Source organism: Clarias gariepinus, chromosome 2 (genome assembly GCF_024256425.1).
Source record: "Clarias gariepinus isolate MV-2021 ecotype Netherlands chromosome 2, CGAR_prim_01v2, whole genome shotgun sequence".
In the NCBI taxonomy this organism is placed as follows: Eukaryota; Metazoa; Chordata; class Actinopteri; order Siluriformes; family Clariidae; genus Clarias; species Clarias gariepinus.
In genome coordinates this window covers 35,443,455-35,465,456 of record NC_071101.1, presented here as the reverse complement: position 1 = coordinate 35,465,456, position 22,002 = coordinate 35,443,455, and the positions used below count along the sequence as shown (strand labels likewise).

The 22,002-nt window shown below is 36.1% G+C and overlaps 1 protein-coding gene across 3 annotated transcripts; it reads right to left on the bottom strand.

Moving 5' to 3' along the window:
• Positions 1-4,532: 4,532 nt before the first annotated feature.
• On the bottom strand, positions 4,533-21,254 carry fam3c (FAM3 metabolism regulating signaling molecule C). Of its 3 annotated transcripts, none has more exons than XM_053480314.1 (10): positions 21,129-21,254; positions 20,370-20,441; positions 20,169-20,273; positions 19,725-19,748; positions 18,453-18,576; positions 16,940-16,998; positions 15,619-15,669; positions 14,879-14,963; positions 10,443-10,569; positions 4,533-6,864 (listed from the first exon to the last, which is right to left on the bottom strand). In XM_053480314.1, the coding sequence occupies exons 2-10, from the start codon at positions 20,383-20,385 to the stop codon at positions 6,775-6,777; spliced, it is 681 nt and encodes a 226-aa protein (XP_053336289.1). In that variant the 5' UTR covers positions 20,386-20,441; positions 21,129-21,254; the 3' UTR covers positions 4,533-6,774. The 3 variants fall into 3 exon arrangements, with proteins under 3 accessions (XP_053336289.1, XP_053336306.1, XP_053336297.1); XM_053480331.1 differs by having other exon boundaries at positions 21,216-21,249; XM_053480322.1 differs by lacking the exon at positions 21,129-21,254 and adding an exon at positions 20,777-21,090.
• Between the last annotated feature and the right edge of the window lie 748 nt (positions 21,255-22,002).

The window sequence follows — 22,002 nt, the reverse complement described above, 5'->3', positions numbered from 1 at the left end:
GAGGTCAGGGTTACTGTAAGCGAATGTGATAAAGCTGGACTTAGGGTGCAGCCAATTTTGTGGTACTCAACAATGGCATCTATCATGCAAATATTCCATACACAAATAAAGTACGGTGACTGTAAAGCAAAGCCTCATCAGCCTGGCTGATGATCCGCCACCCATGTGACCCCGATGTCCCTCCTGTATGGAATGAATCCTGCATGCCAGAAAATGTTTTTCCCTGGTATATGAGAATTGCACTGACTAGCAGTGATGTACATGTATGTTGAAGAGTATCCTATGTAGTATATATGAAGTTATAGTTTCATAGTTTTGTGTTGAAATTTTGGACTTGCAGCACAAATGCGTATATCCAATTCGTAATAAAAAAAAGGAGCATAGCACTGCATTATTGATTCATTCCTTAAAAATAAAATAGATTGCAGAGAGCAATCTTTTTGTAATACATATCCTTCAAAGATAAAATTGCAACTAGTAAATCCAAAGGTTCTTATTGCTTTTTAGATCATTCTGTTATGAGTGACAAAGTGATGTTAAGTGACCTCTTTAGCCAGTGTTCTGATAGAATTCATTTTAAGTGATGTATTATTATTTAGGCTTGGTTGGTGCATTTTGCATTTTCAACTTGTGCTGAACTAAGTGTTGGTAAAGAGAACTGTTAAAGGCGTACTCAGCAGTGAGCTGGGTATAACCCATTGTAAAAGAACTGTAAATCCTAAGGGTTTTCCTTTTTCCCCCCTCTCCTGATGATGTATTTTCTTTTTCCTGAATATAATATTAAAGTCCAATCTTTGTCTTTTTTGTATTAAATCATATCTTTATCTTCCTATTTAAAAAATCTTCTTATGTTTTGCATATTCTATAGGCATTCTACATGTTCCCATACAAACATGTTTCTTTAAACAGAATACCAAGAGAAATCAAACCTCACTGGTTATGTACTTAAATCGCTTAAACTAGCATTTATCAACCCCCTAATTTAAAAACCTGACCTCAACCTTGTCAGGCATCCGAATATTCAACAATATCAAACCTCTGAAAAGTTGCCCCACAGCAGTTCAATTCTTACTTACATAGAAATAACATTCATAAAATGTATTATGAAGGGTTTAGACACTTTTTGACACCATTGATTATAGTATTCTTAAAAGAAAATGTCATTGGGCTTCATGGAACCACGCGCTCCTGGCTGGAGAAACAAGCATAATAAAGTAGAGGAGTGTGTGAAGAACTTTGGATGCTTTATGTTTATTCACTTCATTCTTCTTAATTCTGACAAGACAAGTAACTGTATGAGGACCCAATGCAGTTAGAAGTTAGCCAAAATATACCTGTCAACCTTTCATTAAAATATTACTAAGGTAGACTTTTCCATCTCGAAAATATCCAGTTAAATGTTATTTACATAGCACCTAACAATAGTTTCTAAGCATCATTACAGAAATCTAAATTCTTAATATAAATTAACCCTTACCATGCATGGTTGTCACTACACCAGCATATACTGCAACTAAGGTTCATTTCAACCACATCAGCCAACAGACAGACAAAAAGGTTTATCATGGCATTAATTTCAAGCCATTCCTTCTATTTTTAAAATACCCTTGCAGGTAAAAAAAAAAATACCATGACATAACTTCTAACGAATAATATTGCTTTATTTAATACTATTGTTGCAAATTTGTAATTTAAAAAGACTTTGTTTCCAGTAATTTTTTTGGTAACTTGTACTTTGCCGGGAAATATCAATAAATCAGTAAATAAATATTTAAAAAGAATAATAATCTAAACATGAACACAGAGCTGGGATAAATATGACTAAATATGGTCCTGTCGTTGCTCACACACCCATGATCAAGCATGTACTGAATGTACCGGTCCTATAAGGTCTCATCTTGGTTTGATAGAAAATGCCATCTCTTTTAGAAGCCAGAAAATTCTGAGAATCTCTCCAAAATCTGACCATAGTGTGAAATACATTTCCCTGTATTTAACATGTAAAATCATCCACCAGTGGACCCTAAAAAAATTTCATCATGCATGGGTGCATTATCAACTAATGTAGTATGTAAATTTGGCAAACCAATATGTGAGCCACTTTCACTGTGAAGGTACGGTATTGCTGGGTTTTATCTAAAATGGAATAATTTGAGTCTTTTCAATTCTTGTTAATGAAAGATTTTGCAACAGTACAGGCTTCACACATCATGGGTTACAGTTAAACCTTGGATTGCGAGTTCCAGAAGTATGCTTGTCTATCAAAACACTCGTATATCAAAGCAAATTTCCCCTAAAAGAAATAATTGAAAATCTCCGCCACTTCCTTCCACAACCCAAAAATATTCATATAAAAATAACTAATGCAAAATTTAAAGTAAAAAAAAAAAATTAACCTGCACTTTACCTTTAAAGAATCATGAATGGTGTTGGATGATAGAAGAAGCAAGAGCAGAGGACTTCTGTTTGAGACGACTTTCACGCAGATGCACACTCGCAAACCCATTGAATCACTCCTCTCTGACAGAGTGTCAATGGTTACTGGAATCTTTTTTATTTTTGCATAACCTTAACAAGGACCTCTCTAATGACACTTTTGCCTCCTTTTGAGGGTTTCGCGGAAATGTGACGTTGCATTGTCATTAAACAGAATCATCTCCCGCACTGCTACAGCTTTTTTAACCTTTTTTTCTTCACAAGGGCCATTGTTGTAGTACAATTATTAAAGAACAGTCACTACACTTGGACACAATATAAAAAAAGTCTTTATGCGTGCACACACATGGTCACAATGTTATAGTAAGTACAACATGGGCTCACGGATGTTGACTATATGAGTGAAGCACACAAACTAAATCAAGTATGGAAGACGATTACCCACAATCTTACAGCACAAAGAAACATTGGTCCAGTTGTGATCATATGACGCTCAGCTAAGCGTATACGTAATACACCACTTATATATCAAGACTTTGCTCATTTAACAAGTTAAATTTATCTTGCCTTACAAACGCTTACAAAGTTACGTGCAATCCAACAGGTTCCACTGTATTCGATAGGCCATAAAAATGTTTAAATGTTAGTTAAACATTATTAAACCGCAATATATTGTCATACTTAATACAGTTCTGTTTATTAGTTTCCTAAAACATATTCCTTTAACTTAATTTCTCACATGCATAGTCCTACATGTAAATATCCTGAAAAATGCAAGTTTCACAATTTCACAAAAAAGTTTACAATTTCAATTTTTTGCATGCCTTGAAAAAAATTAAAACACAAGAAAAAAGTGTCACTGTCATAATTGAAAGGGTTTGAACTTCTAAACATGTTTAAACACAGCCCTATCAGTTCATCCCCAAGCTAAGATTGCTAAGATAATAACTTCAATACCACCATATGCAGAAAAACAAGTTCATGCCTTTACCTCCTATATCTTGGATTGTTGTAATGCCTGACTTTCTGGATGCTTTGCTATTTGCATATACAAGCTTCAGTTAGCCCAGAATACCTCACTGAGAAACCTTACTAGAGCTCAAAGATCTGAGCACACCACCCCTATCTTATACACTCTGCATTGTCCTCCAATGATTATAAAATACATAAATTAAACCATACAGCACAGAATGTTCTCGTGCTTCAATACCCAAACAAACTTCCAGTATTTAATGATCTGCTAAAAGGTGTATTTGTTAAAATAATTTGTGATGACTACAGCAGGAGACAGAACCTTCTCTTGCACAACCCACAGTAATAAAACAGATTTTTAATTAGTGTTTGGTGTTCAGACACAACCATATTTGATGCACACATCTCCAATCTCAGGAACAAGTCTAAAATAAAATGTGTTGTTTCCTGGTATTCATTCCAAAAACAGGTTTAGTATAGATTTTATAAGTTTTTATATATAAAAAAATTATAGGTAAATTATATTCATAGATTCATAAGAAAGACTCTTATCTGATGAACAAGAAACGGCAATTGTGAACACCGTTATAAGTATATTCACACACAAGTAAATTCAGGGCACAGCATCATAGGAGGGAAGTGGATGGAAGGACGGATAGAACTGTCAGGCCAGTGAGATAATTGAGATAATGAAAATCCTAAGACTGAGAAGAAAGTGAAAAGTCTCCAGAACACATGAGATTAAACATTAACAATGAATTAATGGCAAAATGTGAAGCAACGTGTGTTGGAGCAACTGAGGAAAACAAGCTATAATACAAAATCAAACCAGAATATATGTAAGTGTTATCAATAGCTCAGAGATAATGTGGACACAAGATCCTTTGTGGATAAATAAAATAAGGCACATTATGGGTTTCCTGCAACCAGTTATTTCAAATTACACAGTAGGTTTTGCTGAAGAGAAAAAAGGTTAAACAGTAGCTTATAAATGTGGTAGCTAGGTGCTATATTTATAAGCTAAAAACTTGCGAATAAAAAAAATGACACAAAGCTGAAGGATTTTTTTCTTTTTACATCACTAGCTGAAATGTGATGTGTTAAAAAAGAGGTAAAACGATAAATTGTGTTGTACTGTGGCCCTCCAGTACTGCAACTTTATTGCAACAACAAAAATAAATAAATCAATAAAATAGCAGAGCTGCGGATGTTCATAAAATAACTTAAACTTTTAACATTCACTTGTATTAAAACAACCAGGTAATAAAACAAAAAAGTTTGACTATAAGCCAGAATCAATTCCTAAACATTAAATTATGAGCAGTACAGCATTAAAAAAAACATGTCTTAGAAGAAGGAACTGTATAAGATAAACTTCGGTTATCAAAATGATTCTTTATGGTGAAAAAAAAAACATATACTGTGTAGACACACCCCAGCCATGACATTATGACCACAGTGGCTAATATTGAGTAAGTCTTTAATGATGCCAACAGCCGTGATGTGTAAAAGCATGGACTCCACAAGACTTCTGCTGTGGTATCTGGCATAAAGCAGTCAGTAGAGAATCTTTTAAGTCCTGTAGGTTGTAGAGTTGGGCCTTCACAGCCTGGACTTGTTTGTCCAACACATCCGATGCTCGATTGGACTGGGATCTGGATAATTTAGAGGCCAAGTCATTGTTGTGTTATTCAAACCATCAATTATCCATTTATACAGTGTGATATGGAGCATTATCTATTGAAAGAGGCTACTGACATGACAGGGTGTTTTCATGAAAGTGTAACATGTCAAAGTAATTGTCACATGAATGGCAGGACCCAAGGTTTTCCCTGCCCAAAGCATTACATTATCCCCACCAGTCTTTCCTTCTTCCCATAATGCATCCTGGTACCATCTCTTCCCCAGGCAAGCTATGCACACATACCTGCCCATCCACATGGTGTGAAAGAAAATATGTCAGTCATCAGACCTGGCTACCTTCCTTAATTGCTCTACAGTTAAATTTTGATGCTCACGCGACAATTGTAGTCACATTGGTAGTAGATAGGAGTCAGCTTAAACATCCAAACCAGTCTGCAGGCACCCAGCCCGATACATAGCAAACTAGGATGCATTGTATGTTCCGACACCTTTCTGCTAAAACCATAATTAACCTTTTCAACAATTTGAGCTAGACTAACGCTCTCATGTGATCAGACTACAGAGGGCATCCCATGTGCATCATTGAGCCTTGGCTGCCCATGACCTTGTCACTGGTTCCATGGGTTTCCTTCCATGGAATACTTTTGATAGGTTCTGACCACTGCAAACTGGGAACGGCCCACAAGAGCAAAAGATTCTTCGATAGAGTCATCTAGCCATCAAAATTCGGCCCTTGTCGGAGTCACTCAAATCCTTAACCTTGGACTTCACACCTGCTTACGGTATGAAATTTTTACTTTTCTACTCACTTCCTGAGGCCAATGTAATGAGGTACTAAGAGTTATTCACTGTCAGTGGTCATAATGTTATGGCTGCTTGATGTACATACATTACATATGTTAGAAAGAGATGAATAAATTAATTTAATCATGAATTGTAATTTTTGGAGGTGATTCATGCATCGCTGCACCTGCTCCAAAATAGTTTTTATTTTTTAAATTATTTATTACATTTGTAATTAAAAACACACCAACCGATCAGCCAATGACCAGAACTTTTCAGCTTGATTGCCCATATTCTGAATAAAAGATTTGCATGAGCCCAACATACATGTAACCAGTTTATCTCAGAATGAAAAAAAAAGCTTTAAAGAAAAAAAAAAAGAATGAAAAACACACACACACCCAAAAGTCCACAGCAGTAGCAATCTGCACCAGTTTCACATTGACAACATAAGTATAAAACCTTTTCACTTTTTAAGTAAAATAAAAAAAAATCTCATATTTACAAAGCACAACCATCCTACCGTGTACAATTTTTATACTGATTTGCATCATGTCCTGTCTGGGAATATTTGGTTTCCACCTATTTATTCCTCCGGTAAGTTTTAGATGTGCAATGCTAACATTCTACTAAAAAGTCTCTATTTATAAAATTATAGCTCTGTAATGCTCCATACCTAATTATATAGTACTGATACATATCTTTATATAAAATTTGCAAGTTCCTGTGAAATGCTGTAATAACTGTAGTTCTCATCGTACAGCTTGCCTGTTAATTCGTAGGCGGGTGTTCAGCTTGCATATTCATTAAATTAATAGCCTTCTGCATATTTTGCATATAGTGGTGAACGGTGAATTCTTTGGAAGAACTTTTGTTTTCATTGACTAATCACACACAAACTCTACATCACTTGGTCCATGAAGAGTTATGCAGAGGACATCAGTCACGTTTCTGAGGAATGCATCCCTCCATTTCCAGAACTTCTGGCCAGCCTTCATACTTGTTGGTCTCAGCATTGTTCTTAATGTACTAGGAATATGTGAAGAAGTTTAGTTACATTTCATTACAAAATTAACAAATTAACTTTCTTTAGCAACAGGGTTGGGTATCATTTGGAATTTTTACAAAACTGGTGCCAAAGCAATACTTTTAAAAAGATACTCGTGTCTAAATGATGGCTGAACCAATACTTTCAAAATAAAAAGAGCCACAAAAAAAAAAAAAGTGGACAACATAAAAAAGGCTTTTATTGAAAATAATATTAAACATAAACAATATCTTAAAGGTTTAAAGTAGGGCTGCAGCTATCGAATATTTTACTAATCGAGGATTCTACCAAAAAATGTATCCATTAATCGGATTAAAAAAAAAAAAATCTTAATTAAACAGCAATGTAAAATATATAAAACAAAGATTAATTGGCACATGGTGTCCTAATATACACTCAACAAAAATATAGACGCAACACCTTTGTTTCTGCTCCGATTTTTCATGAGATGGACTTAAAGATCTAAAATTCATTCCAGATACACAATATTACCATTTCTCTTAAACATTGTTCACAAATCAGTCTAAATGTGTGATAGTGAGCACTTCTGCTTTGCTGAGATAATCCATCCCACCTCCTGCTGGATGTGGAGGTCCTGGGCTGGTGTGGTTACACGTGGTCTGCGGTTGTGAGGCCGGTTGGATGTACTGCCATATCCTCTGAAACGCCTTTGGAGACGGCTTATGGTGGAGAAATGAACATTCATTGCACGAGCAACAGATCTGGTTGACATTCCTGCTGTCAGCATGCCAATTGCGGTCCCTCAATGCTTGTGGCATCTGTGGCATTTTGCTGTGAGACAAAACTGCACATTCCAGGGTGGCCTTTTATTGTGGGCAGTATAAGGTACACCTGTGCACTACTCATGATGTCAGATCAGCATCTTGATGTGGCACACCTGTGAGGTGGGATGGATTATCTCAGCAAAGCAGAAGTGCTCACTATCACACATTTAGACTGATTTGTGAACAATGTTTGAGAGAAATAATATTGTGTATCTGGAATGAATTTTAGATCTTTAAGTCCCTCTCATAAAAAATCGGAGCAGAAACAAAGGTGTTGCGTTTATATTTTTATTGAGTGTATTTGATAGAGATTATGTGTGTGTGTGTGTGTGTGTGTGTGTGTGTGTGTGTTGGGGGGGGCATTTTAGTGCATAACACACACACACACACACATTCAAGAAATAATTATACAAAAACACTGCGCATCTTAACTCTTAGTTGTAAAAGTTTCTAAATCTACAGCTCAGGAATAACATAAGCCTTTACTGACAATTTCTGTTGTTTTCTCTTGCTGCTTTCTTCGCTCTATCGCTCCCTTCCATTTTGCAGCCCGCAACAGAACGCTCCATCAAATCAATACACAGCTAACTGTTTGCGTCTCGTTCCGCTTTTTTTGGGTGACGTAAGTGCTTCTTCTTCATCGGTGTTTACTGGCGGCTTGAATCCGGAAGCGCACTGTGTCACGCCAAACAAATAATTGCGCAAATACATAACGCAAGCTTTTAAAATAAATTTAAAAAACTTAGAGGCAGAAGATTTTGCCTCGATCATTTTTTGTAATCGAATTACCCAAGGAATCGTGTTAGCCCTAGTTTAAAGTGTACATACAACACAACAAATTTAACACCAATAACAGTAAAGTAGTTGGTATTCTTGGTATGCTACAAACTAGCTTTAAATTTCAGCAGTTCTTTTGCAGAAATGAGACCATATTTGCCTGGCAAAATACAGGTCCTTCTCAAAAAATTAGCATATTGTGATAAAGTTCATTATTTTCTGTAATGTACTGATAAACATTAGACTTTCATATATTTTAGATTCATTACACACAATTGAAGTAGTTCAAACCTTTAATTGTTTTAATATTGATGATTTTGGCATACAGCTCATGAAAACCCAAAATTCCTATCTAAAAAAATTAGCATATCATGAAAAGGTTCTCTAAACGAGCTATTAACCTAATCATCTGAATCAACTAATTAACTCTAATCACCTGCAAAAGATTCCTGAGGCTTTTAAAAACTCCCAGCCTGGTTCATTACTCAAAACCGCAATCATGGGTAAGACTGCCGACCTGACTGCTGTCCAGAAGGCCATCATTGACACCCTCAAGCAAGAGGATAAGACACAGAAAGAAATTTCTGAACGAATAGGCTGTTCCCAGAGTGCTGTATCAAGGCACCTCAGTGGGAAGTCTGTGGGAAGGAAAAAGTGTGGCAGAAAACGTTGCACAACGAGAAGAGGTGACCAGACCCTGAGGAAGATTGTGGAGAAGGACTGATTCCAGACCTTGGGGGACCTGCGGAAGCAATGGACTGAGTCTGGAGTAGAAACATCCAGAGCCACCGTGTACAGGCGTGTGCAGGAAATGGGCTACAGGTGCCGCATTCCCCAGGTCAAGCCACTTTTGAACCAGAAACAGCGGCAGAAGCGCCTGACCTGGGCTACAGAGAAGCAGCACTGGACTGTTGCTCAGTGGTCCAAAGTACTTTTTTCGAATGAAAGCAAATTTTGCATGTCATTCGGAAATCAAGGTGCCAGAGTCTGGAGGAAGACTGGGGAGAGGGAAATGCCAAAATGCCTGAAGTCCAGTGTCAAGTACCCACAGTCAGTGATGGTCTGGGGTGCCATATAAGCTGCTGGTGTTGGTCCACTGTGTTTTATCAAGGGCAGGGTCAATGCAGTTAGCTATCAGGAGATTTTGAAGCACTTCATGCTTTCATCTGCTGAAAAGCTTTATGAGATGAAGATTTAATTTTTCAGCACGACCTGGCACCTGCTCACAGTTTTGCCTCACTGATTGCCTCCATGCCACGCCCCATTGAAGCAGTCATTTCTGCAAAAGGATTCCCGACCAAGTATTTTGTGCATAACTGAACATAATTATTTGAAGGTTGACTTTTTTTGTATTAAAAACACTTTTCTTTTATTAGTCGGATGAAATATGCTAATTTTTTGAGATAGGAATTTTGGGTTTTCATGAGCTGTATGTCAAAATCATTAATATTAAAACAATTAAAAGGCTTGAATTACTTCAGTTGTGTGTAATGAATCTGAAATATATGAAAGTCTAATGTTTATCAGTACATTACAGAAAAGAATTAACTTAATCACAATATGCAAATTTTTGGGAAGGACCTGTACAACCCCTCTCCTAACTTTGCTAGGTTTGTCTGACTGGGGCCTGCCAGCTGATGTCCACAAGATGTTAAAAAGATTACAGTAGTTGTATTTGTATTATCACAGCATTCGGACCCACATTCAAGTGTATTTTCTCATTCGGGAAATAAATGTTCACGTGTGGTGAGGATGACGAGGCTTCTCACGTCTGTTTCAGAGAACCAGAGGACAAACACTTAAATCGATTGCTCAGGCATTTAAGTGGCACCGAATGTGAGGCACCAAAATCTGTGTTCTGATTTGGTTCTATTGCATACAGGTTATAAAGGTACCCAACCCTATTTAGCAACACCAATGAAAAAGGACAAATTAATCTGATGCCATTTCTGATTCACATTGTCATTTAGTAATGATCAAGATGGAGAAAAACTCACCTGTTCAAAAGGACTCTTTGTTTTTATCCCTTTTCCTCCAACGAAGAGCCAGTTGTCCCTGAAACTAAGCGAATTAATGTAGGAGCTGCCTAATGCTGATATTAACTTTCTGGCCTCACTAGTAAGTCTGTTCAAAAGAAGAAAAAAGTAGGTCATAATTAATTTTTATTATAAAAAAAAAATACTTTATTTCTATTATTAATAATTTTATATTCGGAAAGCAAATCTCCAACATAAATCTTGAGTACGTATTTTAGTTTTAATCTGAATACCAAAGGTACAAAAATGTAACCATTTAACCATTATGACATTATTTTATGTTTAGATCTCCAAAAAGCCCCAGATGCTGGGGAAAAAAAAGCATCACACTATGATGTCACTAAATTTGATGTCACAATATGATGTTATATGGAGTGATATCCTGGACAATATTCAAAAGGAATTGCACATTTTATTTGCAATTGCGTTTTCCATATGTGGACGCACAAAGTGTGCCATAATTCAAATGCAATTTGAATGCAATTTTTCGCCTTCGCGAACGCACACTGACTGCCAAATTTCAAATGAAAAAGAAAAGTCCATTTGCATTTCCCATGTCTTACAAGTTATGAAACTGTCATATTTAAATAGCAAAATCAATTATCACGTTTGCTTTTTCACTTTCTCTGCATCGCGCTTCAAGCCGGCCAAAATTCAAACGCAATCACTAATCCATTTGCAATTGCATTTCCAACACGTTACACGGAAACCTGTCAATCAGCGTCAGGGGCAGGTCTATACTGTGGGACTAGTGAGGGGGGAATTTGAGCAATGGAGGTGAACCGAGATTATCTCATTTGTTAATTAAGAAATAAACACACAAAAATGACAATCCGCATATTTTCTTACTCTGAAATGGACAGAGAAGCTATTACAAATAAATATATTTCTAGATCTTCTCCTGTTACAGCCTGCTGGAGCTAAATCTGTCAAAAACGCTGCTTACCGGAGCTTTACAGTCTATCAATAGTCACTAAAGGACCGTCTAAATAGTGCATGACCAAGACCCAACCATTTGTTTACAGAAGAATACACAAAATTATGGAGATTATGGAGGACATCAAACATATTACACTTTTAGGCTACAGCAGTGGTTCTCAAAGTGTGGGGTGCGCCCCACTAGTGGGGAATACAGACATGACAGGTGGGGCGCAATGAACGGGAGGGAATTAGTGGAAAATAATAGGAAAGTACCTATTCTAATTCATGCTTTTCTTAATTGATTTATTTAATCTTTATTTTCTTTATCGGACACTCGAAACTAAATAATGACACACAAAGAAATGGATCATTAATACAAGTAAATTAAAATAACATCAGAGAAAAAGTGGAACCATAGTCTAACAATAACGGTTTAACGTCGGCATGTTATTTGCAGAGGAACAATATATAAGGAAACATTCGGTATTATATATGTAGTTTCATTCATTCCAATGTGTATGCTGATGTTTCTGTATTTTTTCAGGCAGTACTAGTCTGGCATTTCTAGTTTCCAGTGTGGTAACAAAGTTCTTTTTTAATCCTTCAGGCGCTGAACAGAATGGAAGATCAATATCGTTCTACGCTTTTTGTTGGTGTGCGGCATTTTGCGATGATCCCTAAGTCATTCGTTGCGCCGTAGAGAATAATGGTGTTTATGCTTCTAAACATGTATAATTTAAGGCGGATGTAGCTTAAAGACGATACAGAGAGGAAATATATGTGAGTATCTTATTTTCGGGTTTATTTACGCAGCTATTGAATTCGGAGATGCGAATATCAAATTAACTTTACCGCGGACACATACATGTGTTATGGCCCCCCTACATAATTTCTATCAATTATTATATTAGGACATACATTTAAAGGTTTATTATTATCAAATATATTATTACTATTATAATTAACCCTAGGCACGTGGTAGCCGTCGAGACGATTAATACAAATCCCCCAAAATGATTATTTTATGGCACATTTATTTTGCAGGGGTTTGTCAATGTACAAATAACAAATTATTTATCACAAATTTCACTAAATAAATATTGTTTGTGGTAAAAAATTACAGGAAACGATTTTTATTATAAAATAAGCAATATAAAAATATACATGTTGTATATGGAAAAAAATATATAGGCTAATTTATATATTTTTTCTCCTATACAATTTTTTTTTATATTGCTTACTTTATAATTAAATTCATTTGTTATAATTTGCCATTTGTGAACCATAAACCTATGCATTTATGTTCTTATATATTATTTGAAAGAGATTATGTGTGCGTGTGTGTGTGTGTGTGGGGGGGGGGGGGGGGCACAAACCATGGCAGGCGGGGCATTTTAGACCATAACACAGTAGCGTACTGTATGTAGTGAGCATAATAACGTCAATGGATTCATTTATTACATGGACCACAAAAAAGCAGGTGATTCAGCACTATCAGCCTAATCAAAAATCCAGCCGAAAGGAAAACATGATGAAGCCTACTGTATGCTGCGTTTGGATTCATGGTGGGGATAGTGGGGGCAAAGGAGAGACCCGTGTGTGTTTTGTGTCTTAAACCGCTGGCAGCAGACAGCATGAGACAAAGTAGGAAGACACTTATCGACAACACACCCCAGTCACGTTAATAAGCCACTCAACTTCTTTGAAAGAAAACTCTAGATAAGTGACGAAGTAAGCCTGTTATAACAAATGCACGTGTATTTTATCTGTTTTGAACTTGGTGTTATTTGATCTTACTGGTCTAGAAATTAATTTTTTAATAAATAGTAAACTTGGCCGTTTTGGTTATCATTTTGTTGAAAAGTGGGGCTTGAAAATTCGCCCACCCCCTTAAGTGGGGAATGACAGAAAATGTTTGAGAACCACTGGGCTACAGTATGGATTATTTGTTTATTTATTTGTTCGTTGAATTGATTAATAATTATTTCAATGTACATTTTAAAATAAATGATTACACAGGCAATTCTTGTGGCGATAAAACAGAATTTGTTTAATGAGAGTTGGGGTGTTTTTTGTTATTAAAATAATATTAATAATTGTAAAGATATGTAAGAAAATTTATGCACTTTGGTATAGTCTATTATGAGTTGCAAAAATCACAATTAAATCAACAAAATTCAATAACTTGCTATAGACATTTAGCATTTAGAAAATGTGAAAATATAATGCACTCTATCCTTGCTAATAACTACAACCCTTCCCTTTGCAATATTCAGTTTGATATTAGTATATCTAATCTAGTATATATATATATATATTTTTTTTTTTTGGGAAAAAAAAAATGAAACCAAACTAAATGAGAAAAAGGCTGTAGTTATTAGCAGTGATAAAGTGAATTATAGTACAAATGGTTTTACATGTGTAATCCAGATAACGAAAAAGCTATTTAATTTTTTTTTTATGTTAGGCTCTAAAATGCCTCCCTGCCATGGATTGCCCCCCTACATAACCTCTATGAAATATTATATTAAAACATAAATTAATAGGTTTATGATTCACAAATTGCACCAAACGAATTTGATTATAAAATAAGCAATTTTAAAAAAGACATAATGTATAGGGAAAAAATTCCCTTCTTTTTGTGATGTATGTATATTTAATAGATTTTGTGGGGGGTGCAATCCGTGGCAGGGGTGCATTTTAGCGCATAGCACAACTTCACCTCCATTGCTCAAATTTCCCCCTCGTGGTCAGCGACTGCGAGTGACATCAATCCCCATACAACGCCCCATACAAAAACAGTATAGACCCGCCCCTCATGCTAATTGACAGGTTTCCGTCTAATGTGTTGGAAATGCAATTGCAAATGGATTAACAATTGCGTTTGAATTTTGGTCGGCTTGACACGCGACGCAGAGAAAGTAAAAAAGCAAAAGTGGTAATTAATTTTGCTATTTAAATATGACTCATGACTTGTAAGACATGGGAAATGCAAATGCAAATGGACTTTTCTTTATCATTTCAAATTTGGCAGTCAGTGTGCGTTCCCAAATGCGAAAAAGCAAATGGTAATGCAAAGACTGCAATTGCATTTGAATTATGGCACACTTTGTGCGTCCACATATGGGAAACGCAATTGCAAATAAAATTTGCAAATCCTTTTGAATATTGTCCGGGATATCACTCCATAATGTTACTTATTATGATGTCAATCAATATGATGCCACACAAAGTTATTAACCACTTTTCAGCATAAGTTTAAGACATTGTCACAGCTGACCCATTTGAGATATCAAAAATCCCTCTACAGTTTTGCAAATTTGCAAATCCCCAAATAACTGTGCCACGCCTGGTGCCAAGACTCTCAGGTATTCTAATCGCAGCAGATTCCAAACTGTCTGCCAATTATTAATATAAGTGAATAAATAAATACTTATAGTCACTGTAAATGAGCAAAAACAATAAAAAAACCCTACTTTGTAGAAGAATCATCAAACGTAGCCATCATGACGACTGTTCCATCTTCAATATTCTTTAGAAACTGGATAAGTGGGTTGACATCTAGAATTAATTTATGGCAAAAACAAAGTATACAAAATTTAAAAACAGAAATCTTACCATATTACCATATACTGACTGTATAACTATAGCGGTATAAAAAATATTCAATTATTATAGTACTATTATGTGTTACTATTAAATGGTGACCATTAAGAAACCTAGAGTCACCCTAAACTGAACCTTGTATGTTTGTAAAAATGGCACTATGGAAAGAAGGCAAGCCAAAGGAGGCAGTATGATGACTTGGTCAGTGTTTTACTAGGAAAACCTTGGGTGCCCAAGGTCCACTCTGGCACAGAGTGATACACATGACACAAAACCACTCAGTCTGGGTCTAGAAAAAGTTTTTTCCCTTTGGCTGTTTCAGATATGTTATGCTGTTTATGTGAACAAACATATGTATTTCCTCATAACTCATAACAAATTATGTTTAGAATCAACGCTTTGCATCAAGTTTTGGGTTGTAATGACTTCTTGTAACTGACATGACTTGTCAGTTGTAAGGTTCTAAGTTTGTCAATATTAAGGTTTGATAATGAACATTATTACAACATTAGACATATGTTTAAGTTGCTCTGAATATCAGTAATGTAAATTTGAGTATGGTTTGGTAACACATTCATAATGAGAATGAGTACTGGAAACAATTGCTTACCACCACTATACATGTCAAAGGAGTCAGTCTTGATGAGCTTTCCAGTCTTTCCTATAACAAACAAGTTTGGTGTATCAGAAATTGGGCCCCCAATTTGAGTTCAAGGTTATTTCACAAACAGCCATGTTAAAAAGTTAGTACACCATCTTTTAAATCCATGTTTTTGGTGCAAAAAGCACCAAAAACATTTCGTGTCACCCTTTTGTCTTCTAGGCTTACAGCAGACAGATGATGTCCTGTTGTTTATTTTACTGCCAAAATACTTGTATAGCACATTATTAATAGTTTAAAGGCGAAAGGATGTAATATGGGTATTATTAAGTTCTCAATTTTAAGTAGTTGTAAGTGAATCTTTTTTTGGACTATAGACAGATCATGGGTCTCTGAACCTAAAATGCCTGAGAAATGTAAACGTTATCATGCATTTTATCAGAAAAAACTCATCTCCCCATTTTGCTTTACTCATCTGCTTGCAGACCAGTTTTGCTACCGCCAGTATGATGGTGACGTTAAGCATGGCTGCTAATGTACGTAGTATACTTCAAAGCAAAAAAGGTCAGAGAGCATCAGAGAATCTATAGGGTGAACAGAAATAATGTGTGTACAGACACACTGCTAAATACAGAAAGCAGAATGACAGTGTCTATATTTCAGTTATTTATTTAGTTGCATTTTTTCCAAATTTTCTCAATTACTGTTAATTATTACTTAATGATTCACCATTTTGTTTATCATCATCAGCACTGTGCATTGACCTAAAGAACAGGGAAAGCTACTATGATGGGGACAGACAGAAAAAGCCAAGTTTAAAAAAAAACAAAAAAAACAAGCAAACTAACAACAAAAAAAGCCTTCCTGCACATATACATTAAAATATATTATACAATTACATTATGTAGAGACGATGCCTGAAGTATTAATCCAAGGAAAATAAACCAAATCCATGACTGACAAAATGTGGGGTTTTTTTTTTCAATATATAGGACAATGAATTATTTTCTAGGATGTAAGGAATTTGTCCTATTCTAAAACACCAACAACCTAACCATAAAGTAACTGCAGACAAATCCTTTTGTGTATTACATGTAGCTACAGACTATAAAAAATTGCTTGGTTGAGAAATGTAAATGTTATCTTGCATCCAGGCACAGACCTAAAAGCGAACATTTCATGTCTGAGGGATCAGAGTTCATCTGCAGTGTTCAAATATGCACAAAAAAAGTGCTCTCGGGCTGTTTCGAGGGCTGAATGGGATCAAGTGTAAAAAAAAAACAGCCCAAGTCTATAATAAGCCAAACTGTTCACCACCACCAAGCCATACCATTGACAAGGGCAATGTTTAAACCTCTTGCCACATTGTTCCTCACTCCACTCATCAGTCTGAAAAGAGAAAAAAAACACAGATGTAAAATTGGTTAAAGCCAAGCAAAACTCAAATTAAAGTAAATGTTATTACATTTATGCAAGCCAGATGTGAGGAAAGAAAAGGTGATGAGAAGTGGTAAGAAGAGGAAAAAAAATTCCTCAAGCCTCCAGAGCCATTCTTTCACCATTTAAGGCCTAGAATACTTCTGTGCCACAAGTGAAGATAAAAATTCATAGATCTAATACCCTGGTCATTCATTACATTCAGACAGTTGATTACATTTTATAACATAACATAGCTGAGCCTAGACCTAAACACCTGAAGCAACGCAGATTATTAGACCGTCTCCAGAAGCCTTACAGTGGGCAGTTTGCATCATCCCCTCTATCTGAATGAGCTCAGCCAATCCGCCCTCTTTCTATAAGTGGAGTTCTCATCACATTCTGTGCGAATGGAGATACTCTTATTTTTATGACTAAAATAGTAAACATACCTATCATTTTTACTGTTCTTTTTACCATACAACTTTAAAATGTGATCATCAAAGCAACTTAAAAAGTAATCTCCATGATTTTTTTTTTTCTGATCACACTTCTTCGATAAGGGGGGCATTTCAGCAAAATACCAAACACTAAAAATAGATTGTTAATCATCACACACCCTACTCAAGGTGATCCGGTTAAGGCACTTCAAACCACAGTTAGTCCCCAGAAGTTAAACTTACATGATCGGAGATAATTTCTGCTGCTATATTTAGCCATTGTATAAAAGAAGCTTAATGTAGAGAGACTAAGATTTATTTAGTTATTTCGCAGGCTGTTTCAGTTTCTCACAATTCTTTCTCTCAACTTGTGGTCTTGTACTTTTGCAACGATAGGGCATGGACTGCACTGGACATTAAAAGAATATGTTGATTCCCCCCTCAGTGTACAAGGTCTTCAGCAGTGGCTTTAGAAGTTAGTCTGTGTTTGTGGAGTCTGAGTGCCGAGAGAGAGATTGGACACCACACACACTGTAGTATCAGTCTAAATTTAATGAAGGTTCGAGCATATTGTACATAATCAGTCCAAATGGATTCTGCAGATTAAATTTAATTTAAACACTTTAGGGACTGGTATATAAACTTGGTGCTGGTCCATCTGGATTGGCATGCTACATAAGCACCTGTTCAATTTTAAAGATAGAGTGTATAGAAAGCTATGCCACTGTTACACTGATCAACAATCTTTTACAAATATTTCTTAATAAGTACCTTATGGTGAACCATAACTTTAGTATTATGTTAAAGAAAAATTCAGAATAGCGGAAGAAAGAGAATATTTCATAACACTACTAGGAATTCACACTCTCTTACACACACACACAGGCGCGCGCCCGCGCGCACGCACAAACACACATACACACACACACACAGGAAGCTTAAAAGAGCCATGGTTTCTTATACCCATGGTGGGATGAATATACTTACGTCTCATCCTCTAGACAGATTTTGGGCCCAACAATACTTGCAGCTCCACTTGCCATTTTGAAGGCGAAATGGTCTTCAGGACAGGGCTTATACAAGCCACATTTGAAACGAGTTGGCTTTGTAGCTAAGGAAAAATTATTATGATTAAGTGTCTTCTTTTTAAATCTCACTCACCCATCTTCTATACCGCTTTATCTCTTATTCAGGGTCGCGGTTCATTTTAAATCGATATTTAAAATAGATATGAATAAACATATTTAATTTGTAATGGCATTTGACAAATTAACTGTTGGTGTAGTATGACCCTTAATTCTAAAGCAGGGATTACAGATAGATTTTAAAGAAATAATTTATTAATTAATCACAATCTACTATATGGCAAAAATTATGTAAAAACATAGGCTTCACTCTTCTGGGAGGGCTTTCCACTAGATTTTGGCAGTGGGGATTGCAGGGGTGAAAACTGTGTTTCAGTTCATCCCAAAGGTTTTTAGTAGGGTTGAGGTCAGGGCTCTGTTCAGGACAATCAAGGTCCTCTATTCCAACACCATGTCTTCATGAAGCTTACTTTGCGCACAGAGACATTGTCGTATGAGTGGAGGTTTGGGCCTATTGACTCCAGGGAAGGGAAATTATATTACTACAGCACCATACTAAAGGCATTCTTTACAACTGTGTGCTTCTAACCTTGTGGCAGCAGTTTGGAGAAGAAAAAAAAAAAAAAAACACATATGAGTGTAATGGTCAGGGTTCACACACTTGTGGCCATATAGTGACTGTATGACGAAAGCTCAAAAGCTCAATTTAAAAAGTAAACAAAAGGATATATTTCCTGGCAGCAGAAAGCAAATTAAAGGCAAACGCCACACCCCGCAGCAGTTTAAAAGCAATCTGACACCTAGATCCTGCTCACACCCATCAATTACACCCACAATGTTTCTAGTCTTTCAAAAGAACCATATCAGAATATCAGGGCTGACGAGCCACAAAATTCATATGGCTTTAAAGCATTTTATTTCATCACATGTCTCTTTATTAATAATGTACACTAAAAGACAAAATGATTAATAAACTTGTATATAAGTTAGAAAGATTCAACACTGATGTGATTGAGGTAAATCTTGCACTATCTACTGTATATGAAGCTTTGAGTATCATTCAGCATCAATACCTTATTTGCATTAAAAGATTAATCATTTCAGCACTGAAACCAATGACCATATTTCTGGATTAGAAACTACACAAGCAGTGGTTATAAACAATTATACTTACACATATCCGTGGCTCCAGATTTTACTACAGAGAGAAAACAAAGATAAATTGTAAGTAAAATAAACAAATTCATGAGGCCAGTAAAAAACAAAATCATTTGAAAGTAAAGAGTGTGGAGCATAAAATCAGCACAAAACCAAATTTTCAACAAAAAGTCAAGTTTACTTTTGTAAACTTCAATTAGTTGTCACTATTTAATAAAACCATTCTTGTTGCATTAAAGGCTCTTTGATGTAAGTGATGTTTATAATTTCAGACTGGAACACCCATCATGGGATTACACCTGCTTCAGATTCACTTCTGAGAGGAAATATACAGATCTATGATCATCTACAAGTTGACACTCCTGCTGTCATCATACAGGTACCTATATTGGGGAGGGGACTACTCTGCTAAATGCAGTATTTACCCTATTAAATCACTCATCCGGGAGCGTACACATACCCAACATACGTGACAAATTGAAATCCATGTTAATTTCCAAGAGATGAAAGACCAGGAACGCTGCCAAGATGAAGGCAGAAATTAGGACGGTCAATTTCAATATTGCTGTAATAAAAGGATCAGAACAAACCCGGATTAAATCCTTGAGAAAACAAAAGATATTTTAACTGCAAATGTGAGAATAAACATAAAAGGACAGACCTCCGGTTCTAACCATTTTATCAAAACTAAATTGTTAAAACTGCGACGATAAAGAGATGATTCCAGAAATTCCTGAAAAACAATAACAAAAACAATTACAATAAAGTTATATTCTATCCATCTAGATAACTTACATAAAAAATGTTATGTAAATTTATGTAATTTCGATTTTATTAAGTCCCTTAAGTTAGCCGCTGGCTTCTCTGTCTGGTTCCGAGTGTGTATGTGGAATGTAGAAAGAGCAGATTGTGTGTATTATGAAAAGTTCCTCTGTTAAGGAAGTTACAGAGGACAAGACAGATACGTGCTAACTCACAAGCGATTAGCTTTTAGCTTTTGGGATACTGTAGTAGAGTCAAGCTAGTTTAGAAATGAGCGCCATATGAAGTAAAATTCATAAAACTTACCCGATGAAGAGAGTAAATCTTTAAACACGCTACAGGTAGTTAATACAACACAGTTACGTTAATATAGCGGTTAGCTAGCCGTGTGAATATGACGGGTTACTGGCCTGCTCAGTGCATTAGTTAACCAGCTGCTGCATTTACTTACACACACACACACTCTATCTCTCTTTCTGTGTGTGTGTCTCGGGGTGTGTGTGTGTGTGTGTGTGTGTGTCAAATATAAAACTCGAGACCGGTTTCTCTACACCCACATTCAACAACAAAGCTAAAACAGTTAACACACTGACGCACCACGGTCTTCTAAAATATATTGATAACATGTCTACTTTCTGACAAATCGAGAAAACTTTACCAGATAAAACACCAGGATTCCACGAACAAAAGAATAAAGAAAAAAAAACAAACAAACAGACAAGTCGAACTGCCAACAACTACTCACATACTGTACTGGTCTGAAGCAGAAAGGGGCGGGGTCAGAGGGGCGGAACCGAAGGGTGGGGCCTGTTCACAGTCCCGGCGACTGCAATTAAGGCGGCGTAGTCTTCACAGGGTGAAAGCTTCGCGCAATTTACGTTTTAATACTGGGTGCGGAAGACCGGCATAACCAGCACTGAACAACAGAATGATCTCTTACAGTCAGCTGATTTACAGAGGCGTGCTGTCCTGAATTAATTACATACCAGAACTCAACGGGCTAAAATGTTAGACCTGTTCTACAGGGGGCCATGGTATTTCTAACAACATTCTAGGTAATAGAATAGCATGACATACATATTGTATTGATCATAATACAAACCAATATAATATCATTTACACAACAGTTATTTCCTACCAAGTAATCTGATTTGACGAGAGGCTTAGCACGAGAATTAGTAGTGATAATAGATGATTAACTATATGCATCACAGGTATTCTTATAATTGTAAATTTCTCTAACTGTCCGTCGCAGCATGAGTTAAAGTAGGATGGTTCTGAGGAGAGAGCAGCTGCCTGCCACAACACATTCATAACCAGCTGAAGCACATTCAGCAAGAAAACGCATCTGATAATGTTGTCAGCTTAAACATTACTTTGTCATCTTAATAATCTGTTATTTACAGCTACAAATTCTAATACAAGACTGAATCCCAAATTGCTCTCCAAACCCTGGTTAAGGGCCCGACTTGGTGACTGGAACAAGGGTTTGTACGCTTGGGAAAAAAAAAAGAAAACCTTAGCACACTAGC

Excerpts from the sequence above, each read along its gene's own strand:
- fam3c (XM_053480314.1), bottom strand. Across the intron at positions 16,999-18,452 it reads ATCTGTCTAGAGGATGAGAC|ACTGATGAGTGGAGTGAGGA; the intron begins GTAAGTATATTC and ends TTCTCTTTTCAG. Across the intron at positions 10,570-14,878 it reads TTTGATGATTCTTCTACAAA|ACTTACTAGTGAGGCCAGAA; the intron begins GTAGGGTTTTTT and ends TCTTTTGAACAG.